We start from the raw sequence: 8222 nt of genomic DNA on the forward strand, positions 1-8222 counted from the left end.
GGAGTGCTCTTTCAAGCAACACGAGGTTGCCCTACAAAAATAAATACACAAAGAAGAACAATTGCTTTTTTTTTTTAATTTTTTCAGAGGGACTCGTGAGCTCCCATTGCTGCAGTGTGACCCCAGGATCCCCCCAACTGCCTGTGCTGCACTCACAACACATTCCTGCAGCCCGACAGCTGGCCACTGCGGATCCACAGGGTCACACGTGGCTCCCACATGAGGTCCCCGAAGGGCCCGGACTCGGAGGGGCTCTCACCAACCTGACCTCCACCAAAACCTGCATGCTTTGGGCCATGCTCTCTCCACCCCCTTCCCAAGGCGTGGCTTTGAGAGAGAAACTAAAAATGTTGGCCAACACAACGCTTCGGCTCTCGCTTTCCCAGGCTTAGCTGTTCCCCAGTCCCTCCCTCAGGAGGACTCAATCCACACCCCAGATTCTCTTTTTAGAGAGCCACTCCCACCTCTGCCTAAGTCGGCTGGAACAGAACCTCTTTAACCCATTCCCAGCACCGTCAGTGCCCCCTGACCAAGCAGCAAAACTCTTCACAGAGTCCCATCCAACCCACAATGAAAAGGAAGGAGAGGCTCCTCTGCCCGCCTCAAACAGAGCTGCAGAGAAAACTCAGTTCGCTTCTGGGATCTGCCAATTCCACCTCCCTGCTCAAGGAGCACTGAGCAGCAGCCAGGGCCGATGCTGCCAGCAGATGTTGCAATGGAAGCAGGGAGGCGACAGTGGAGAATCTGTGAGCGCCGTCGGTGACGCCCGCCACAGGAAGCGGGCATGGGCTCCAGCATGGGCTGCAAACTCCACCCTGCAAATCCGAGTTTCAAACCAGTGATTAGAGCTGCTGACTTCATCTCAGACCTGAGCCAAGGGTGGGCTTTGATACAAGGAGCTCTCTGCACGGGGGTACAGAATGCAGAGCCCAGGGTGGAGGTAACGCAGGGCACAGCAGTACCTATGTACCCCGACTGAAAGCAGAAGGCTCATCGCTACAGCTGAGCATCGTTCCTTCAGGCACTGCTACCAAGCCAGCGTATCACACCGGCTTCTCATTAAATTAAAAGAGACGCTGCACTGAAGGCAGCACACCACATCTGAAGCCTCCTCTCTGATCTCAGCTCACTGAAGTTTTTACCAGGCTTGATGCTGGGGAGCCAAAGAGACGGGCTCGTTCCTAACCTGAGGGGAACTGTTTTCACTGTCAGATGGCAGGAAGCAGCTGACTGAAGACATACTGCTCAGCTTTGTTTTGATTCTCTCCGCTTAAATGCAGTGGCAGCACATCATCAAAACTGCAGCAATCTTTTGGGAGAAGAGAGAGCCAGAAAGCGAGGACAGAATCTGTCTGCTGGTCACAGCTCCTATAATTCACCACAAGTGCTATGGATTGTCAGCTTGCATGTTGCTGAGGCTCTTCCTGATGATAATTATCCTTAAGAATGGTTATAATCATGTGTTGCTTTTGTTTGTTTTTGTTTTTTGGGTTTTTTTGTTTGTTTGTTTTGTTTTGCTTTTTCTTTCTGTGCTGTTTGTAAAGCAAAAACTAATGCTATGTTTCAATTTGATATTTTTAGTTTTGGCAAAGACGTCAGCACAGATTCACTGTCTAAAAAAACATCAGCTTTTTGATGTGAAAAACAAGTTCATTCTTTAACGCATGTTACAAAGTAAGGCCCAGAAGGCCCAAAGTGCTGGGACAGGCAGCAGCATAGAGGACAGCACGGAGGTGAGTCCAGCCCCAGTGCAGCTTCCAGCCCTGGTGATACTCAGGGGAGATTTAGACTGGATATAAGGAAGAATTTCTTTATGCTAAGGGCGGTGAGAAATGGCACAGGGTGCCCAGAGAGGTGGAGGTGCCCCATCCCTGCACAAAGCCACGGTCAGGTTGAACAGGGCTCTGAGCACTGATGGAGCTGTGTGTGAACCTGCTCAGTGCAGGGAGTGGGACCAGACAGCATTCAGAGGTCCCTTCCAACACAAACCACTCTGTGATGCTCGAATCCCATGCAGCTCCCAGCCCACTCCTGGCCATTGCACGCACGCTTTGCTCTCAGCCCTCAGTCGCTGCAGCCCTGAGAAACATCTGGGGAAACACAGGACAGATAAAAGCAAGGCACAAAATGAGGCCAAACTGCAGTGATCAATCAAAAGACAACAAAGCCTGAAGAAATGAAAAAAGGATGACGCAGAGACGTAGTGTGAAAACCACAGTGGAAACTGCAGCATGACGAGAGATAAAACAAGGAATTCCACTAACTAGCAAAAAAGAGAAGGGGCTTTAGCAAACCAGATGAGATTTCCAACCCTGCCTTCTGATGCAGTGATTTGCTCTTTAAATGCACAGTATGTGAGAGCACAATGAGAGTAGCTGGGAGAAACCTGAGAGAGACTTGGTAAAAAATATACCGGATTTCAGAGGAACCTCAAAATATCAGGTGGGCACTGACACAACCTTCCCCTCTAGTAGTATCACAAGTCATCACACTCCCATAACCTCTCCAAAGTGAATAAGAGCTCCCAGATTCTCCATCCAACCCAGACCTCGTGCTGCTGAGATGCCATTACAGAGGTACTCTGCTAACACCAGACACCATTATGCTCAGACAGAATGATACAGAATTGCCTCCTTGTTTGGAGCTTTAACTGCACTTGCAATCACTTCACTGATCAGTCCCTTCCCTGGGCTGAATGAACCTTGTTTGCAAAATATTTTTCTAGCACCTCATTTGGGCCTTTTTCCCCCTTCCAAAATTCCTTACAAAAGAGAAGCACAGGCCTTGTTTTCTCTGGGAATACGGCTTCTTATGTGACTGGCACTCCAGATTAAGTTTTTTTTTAATTAATCTGTTTTCCCTTTGTGGGCTGGACAACACGGTACAGACACTCCACTGCTTGAGGTTATCCCTGTGCTGGATTGCAGATTTAATTGGATTATTTTTCTCCAATAGATTTTGAAGGCACCTTGAGCCTTGAAAAAGCTTTCACTGCCTCGTGTAATACTACCAGCACCTACAGTCACCGCCAGCTCCTCTGATTTCAAGTAGTACAGCCCATAAGTTGTAAAATCTGTTTATCCTTAGGTTTGGGCAGTGCAATCCCGGGGCTTACCATCAAGTCTACAAAAACACCCCGCTGGGTTTTGGATGAAAGTCACAATCCCAGATCTGCAAAGCTTCAGCAGCCCCTCTGATGCTGCTCTGCATTAATGAGGGAAAAATAAGGGACTTTCACTTCTACGGCCTTACAAATGGAGATTCTTATCTCCACTCCAAAACTTCCACGATGCTAACGATGTGTCAGAAGCAGTCAATATTTGCAAGGGAAAGTCAGAAAATTGTTATGAGATACATTCCTGGCTGAGGAACAAAAGGAGCATCCCACAAAACAGCAAAGTCGCACCGTGAAGCAAAACCCAGCGCCTGAAAATGAAGCATTTGAGAAGAGCAAAGCATTCCTCAGCTGGAGAAGCTCAGAAGTGCAAAGCTTTGTCCAAAGAAGTGCAAAGAGAATTTGGCTGCAGCAGTGGGATGGGGTTGGTGCCCTCCAGGGCTGCCTGGAGACGCTGCCTGCTCAGCACGTGGCTGAGAGCAGTGCTGTGTATTGCCCTGCATGTGGAGGTGCTCCTGAGCTGACAGAAATGGTTCTGCCCAAGTTGGCATTTTCTTACTGAAAGTTGTTCTGTTTGTGACGTGCATACGAGAAGAACTTATTTCCTTGTCCATCAGAGCCGTGGGATCACAGTGGTCAGCATGACGGCCAGCACACAGCTACTGCACAACTGGGAGCTTTGGGAATTCTGAACTCTGCTTCTCAAAGGCTGTTTTCATTTCAGACTAATTAAAAACTCACATGCTGCTGAGATATATATTTATATTTTAATCTAATGAGAGAGCCAGCAGTAAATTGCTAAAGGCACAATTTATGTGCTGGTGTTCAATAAAAGGAACTTGAAGTACATGATAAAGCTGATCACAGAACTGCACCATAAGCTGGAATGCCCCTCACCCAAACCAAACTCAGCTGTACATCCATCCTGCTAATAATGCAAGCACAGCTGTCCTTACTCTCATGCCAGAGGTAGAACAGGGCAGGAAACTTCTCCCTAAGGGAAATCCACAACAGCACAACCTCACCACCCCCAGAATATCACCAGCATGCATTCATTACTTGAGGTGCACAATCAGCCGTGCAGCCCTACAGGCTGCCAGCCATTCCTCAGAGGCAAAGAAAAGCCACATTGCACCCCCTAACTCCAGCCTGCAGCTTCAGCCGATTCCCCCTTCCCATGCTTTGTTCTGGGGACCGGTGAGAGCTGAATGGCTAACTTCAATTTGTTACTGTGTCACAGGACCTAACCCAAAATGTCCTGGGAGCTTTTACAACTCAGCTCCTCCGAACAACAATAAGAGCAGCAGTCTCAAACAAAACGCGGTCTCAAAATTAATAATCCTAAAAACACAGACATAACCCCAAACCCCTAACAAGCCAAATGAGCAACTGCATCACAGCCTTCAGAAAGGAGCAGCAAAGCACCAGCACGTCCCACTCCTATTACAGGGGGACTTCAGCTGCACAGCCGACAGCAGATAAGACAGCATCAGGGAGCCCCAGACGACACCAAACCTTCCCCGGCTGGGGACTTACTGCCAAACAGAAAATAAAATACCCATGGCTTTGTCTGGAAAACCCAAAGCATGTCATGCATGTCATGTAAGGAAACACTTGGAAATGCCTCATGTGCTGTGTTTACAGATGTGTGTGTTTTCCTGAAGTTACTTAGATCTGTAACCTAATGCTTACCGTGCTGCGTGCAACTTTTCCTATACTTTTTATTTTATACTAACAGTACAAAGCAGACACCCAGAAAAGCAGGTCCTCATCCTACTGAAACCCAGCAGAACTCTGCTCCTGTGAGATCCTTCCATCATGCCAGACCGTGTCATCCCTCCTGCACCAATCACTCACAGCTTTCATCTCCTCAAGAAAAGTTACTCCCTCTAGAAAACAAATTTAGGTTCAAAACAATCCTCCCTCCCCACTCTGCCCTGACTCTGTTTTTCACATCATACAGTAACTTTATGGCTCTGCATGCAGACCGCACTGATGCCCTGCATGGCACACACCTCTCTGAAGCGCCAAAGCAACAAAGTCAGTATTGTGACACGAGCATCACCCATCTCATCTGAGAGCTTTCATCACCAAACTTTGACGTGAACTTGCTAATTGAGTCCCTTAAATCTGCTGTTAACAGAGCGGCGTTGAAACCACATTCAGCTGCTCACGTCACAACACAGCTATTTCCCTCTGTACCCACCCCCAGAGCAGAACAACACCTCTGGGGCAGCAGCATCCCAGCTCTCTCGGATGCAGCCACAGTGCAAAAGGCACAATTAAACACTAATTAGTGTCCCTGTGCCTTTCCAGATAGCAAACCTTTTCCTCCACGGGGAGCAGTGCCTGTGAGCTGGCGTGCGCTGTGTGCCCGTGGGTGGCTGCGATGGGACCCACGCAGAGTTACAGCATCACGCAGTTCGGGGTGAACCCCAGAACCGTTCTTCAGGCGCAGAGCCCAGTGCACCCCCACGACCACTGTCGGTGGAGACCCGCGTGTCCCTCACCCCGGAGTTGTTTTCCCTTTTGCGTGACTTGGGCCACTTCTGCACATCTCTAACGCTGCCACCTCCGCACGCCAAACTTTCTCAGCCGTCTCCATGTTTGTCCCCGCTGTCATGCAACGGGTCTCCAACAAAACGGCTCGTGGACTCAACGCAAACGCCGCGAACAACTTCTGGAAAGCGGCGCTCCGTGCCCGCCCCGTTCCCGGCCCCATTCCCGGCCCCGCGGTACTCACAGAGCCGTGGCGGCGGTCGGGACGCCCGGAGGCCGCTCCAGGCCCCTCGCGGAGCAGTTGGCGACGCAGACGGCTCCGGGCCGGCCCCCGGAGCAGGTACAGTCGGCGGCGCAGGGCTGGCAGGAGGGAGCCGGAGAGGTCCTGGCGGCCGCCAGCCCCCCGCACAGCAGGGAGCAGAGCAGGCACCAGCCCGAGAGGGGCAGCCGCGCCGCGGGGACGCCATGTTTGCGCTGTGTTCCAGTGTCTCCATTTCCAAAAGGCATCTCTTCCTACGGGCATGGCATGGCCCCGGCCCGCCTCTCCCCCGGCCCGTCCCGGGCCCGGCCGCGCCCCGCGCTCGGCTCCGCTCCGAGCCGCTCCGCTCCTCCCGCGCCGCGGGGCTCAGCGCATGGCGGGCTCCCCCCGGCGCTGCGGTGCGCGCTGCTCCCGCGGCGGCGCCCGGCCCGGCCCTTGGGCTCCGCTCCCCGCGCTGACAGCCCCGGCCCCGCTCCGCTCCGTTCTGCGCTCCGCCCGGGCCGCGGCCCGCCGCCTCCCGCTCCGCCTCCCGCCCGGCGGAAACCCGGCGCCGCTCCAGCCCCTCCGCCCGCCCCCGCGGCAGCCCCCGCCCGGCCCCGGCACCGCTCCCGATCCAGGCTGCGGCGAAGCTGCGGGTGCGGGGAGCGCTCGGCACCGCTCGGTGAGGGGTGAACGGAAACAGCCGGGCTGGGGCGCACGGGGGAGGGCACCGCTCCGGGGCCGCTGCAGCTTTACAGTATCGGATATTGTAAGAGCCGCGCGTTTGGCATCTGCAGCGCGGCAGCGGTTCAGACAGGTGAGGAAGGCACGTACTTCGCAGGGCTGCTTTGTAATGCTATGCGGAGGTCAGCGGACTCCACGTGCCGCTCGCCCCCTGCGCACCGTGGCACTGGCACGGGGCGTGGCTCAGGCCGGGCCAGGGCCGCTGAGATTTGCACTGAAAGCTCCTCCGTGTGAGGGCTGGTCCCAGGTTATCGTAGCTAAAATAAGCCCATGTACAAAGGGAGCAGAATTCCGTCCTCACAAAGGGTCTCCCCAAAACCAAGCCCAGCCCCATCTGTAAACAGTGGAGAAGGTGTGCTACCTGGAAATTTCACAGGAGCCCTAGTTGCTTAGTGCCCTTTGCACCTTGTGTGATATGCACAGAACATCAGCCAAGGGGAGGACAGAAGGAAGCCTGAATAAAACACAGAAAGAATTCTTGCTTTTGAGCTGCTTTCAGTGCCCCATCACTTTGGATACCAGAGCCATTGGCCCGTGCCCGGCAGGGATTTCTCACTGTAAACACAACAGATGTGTGCCGTAGGGTGGAAGAGTGGCAACAGGCGGCGCGCTGCTGGGGGCGATGGGAGGGGTCTGGGGGAAGCAGCGTGCCCAGGGCGAGTGGCTGGGGCAGGGAATGCGAATGGAGGGACAAACCCTGCACAGCCCGAACCAGGCGCTACTCTGCTCTGCCTGAATTGCCCAGAAAAGACACACTCTCCTTGGGAGAGATTTGTCAGTCCAGACGTATCTTTCAGCATTGCGCCCATCGACTCTTTTCTTTATGCGACTGCATTAATTCTCACAGACCTTTGCACCTTTAGAATATTCGCATGTAACGCTGGAGTTGAGTGTTACAACGCAGGAAATCTCTCTGGCTCAGCCCTGGTATCCATCCCGCAGGAGATGCCTGTGTGCTCCGTATGAGCCATGATCTGCTGATATTGCACCCTTCCAGCAGCCCAGTGCCAAGCAAAGGGCATTTGGTGCTTTTGAGAGCAGCTCATGGAGCCCAAGGCTGGTCTCCTTGCAAAGCCTCCTGCTGCTGGTGCTGCTCAGTGCTGGGGATGTCAACCCCTGCGTTTCACAGTGAGTGTGCTGGGAGCTGCTGCAGCATTGTGTCAGTGGGGCCAGATCTTGAAGAAATCTGCCTGGGAGCTTTCAAGGGAGAAACCACAACATGAAGGAGTGGGACGTGCTGCAAGCATCTGAAGGTGCGAGCTGCAGGGAGGCAGAATGGGTTTTTTTGGGTGGTAACAGAAAGAGGATGGGAGCCTAAAAGCCTGAGGATACATGAGGGTGGGGGGAGGAGGGCTGTGGGGACAGGCCTGTGTCTCCTGCAGGATTTTTTTTACTTGTGTGACTTCAGATGCTTTGGGTTCCCTAAAGTGCAAGGACTGATCCGTGAGCCTTGCATCTGTCCATATCCCTCCAGAGCTGCTCACTTTGCTCTGCCTGTTATGATGGTCCAGATCCTATAAAGTCCATTAAATCCTGCTGGGTTTTAGGTACATGCATCATCCTGTTGAAACTAAAGGAGTGACAGCAGATTGTATTAGCTGGCTTCTGGCTTTCCTTATCTAAATG

The 8222-nt window shown here is 52.9% G+C and overlaps 1 protein-coding gene across 1 annotated transcript in view; it reads right to left on the reverse strand.

Moving 5' to 3' along the window:
- The window catches only part of PKD1 (polycystin 1, transient receptor potential channel interacting), an 86048-nt gene extending 79927 nt beyond the window's left edge, over positions 1-6121 (reverse strand). Inside the window, exon 1 of the mRNA XM_042864009.1 lies at positions 5859-6121. Within this exon, the coding sequence (XP_042719943.1) occupies positions 5859-6121 (263 nt within the window). The remainder of the gene's footprint in view (positions 1-5858) is intronic.
- Between the last annotated feature and the right edge of the window lie 2101 nt (positions 6122-8222).

This window comes from Lagopus leucura, unplaced genomic scaffold (assembly GCF_019238085.1).
Source record: "Lagopus leucura isolate 7727_CA_CO unplaced genomic scaffold, USGS_WTPT01 Super-Scaffold_760, whole genome shotgun sequence".
Taxonomy (NCBI): domain Eukaryota; kingdom Metazoa; phylum Chordata; class Aves; order Galliformes; family Phasianidae; genus Lagopus; species Lagopus leucura.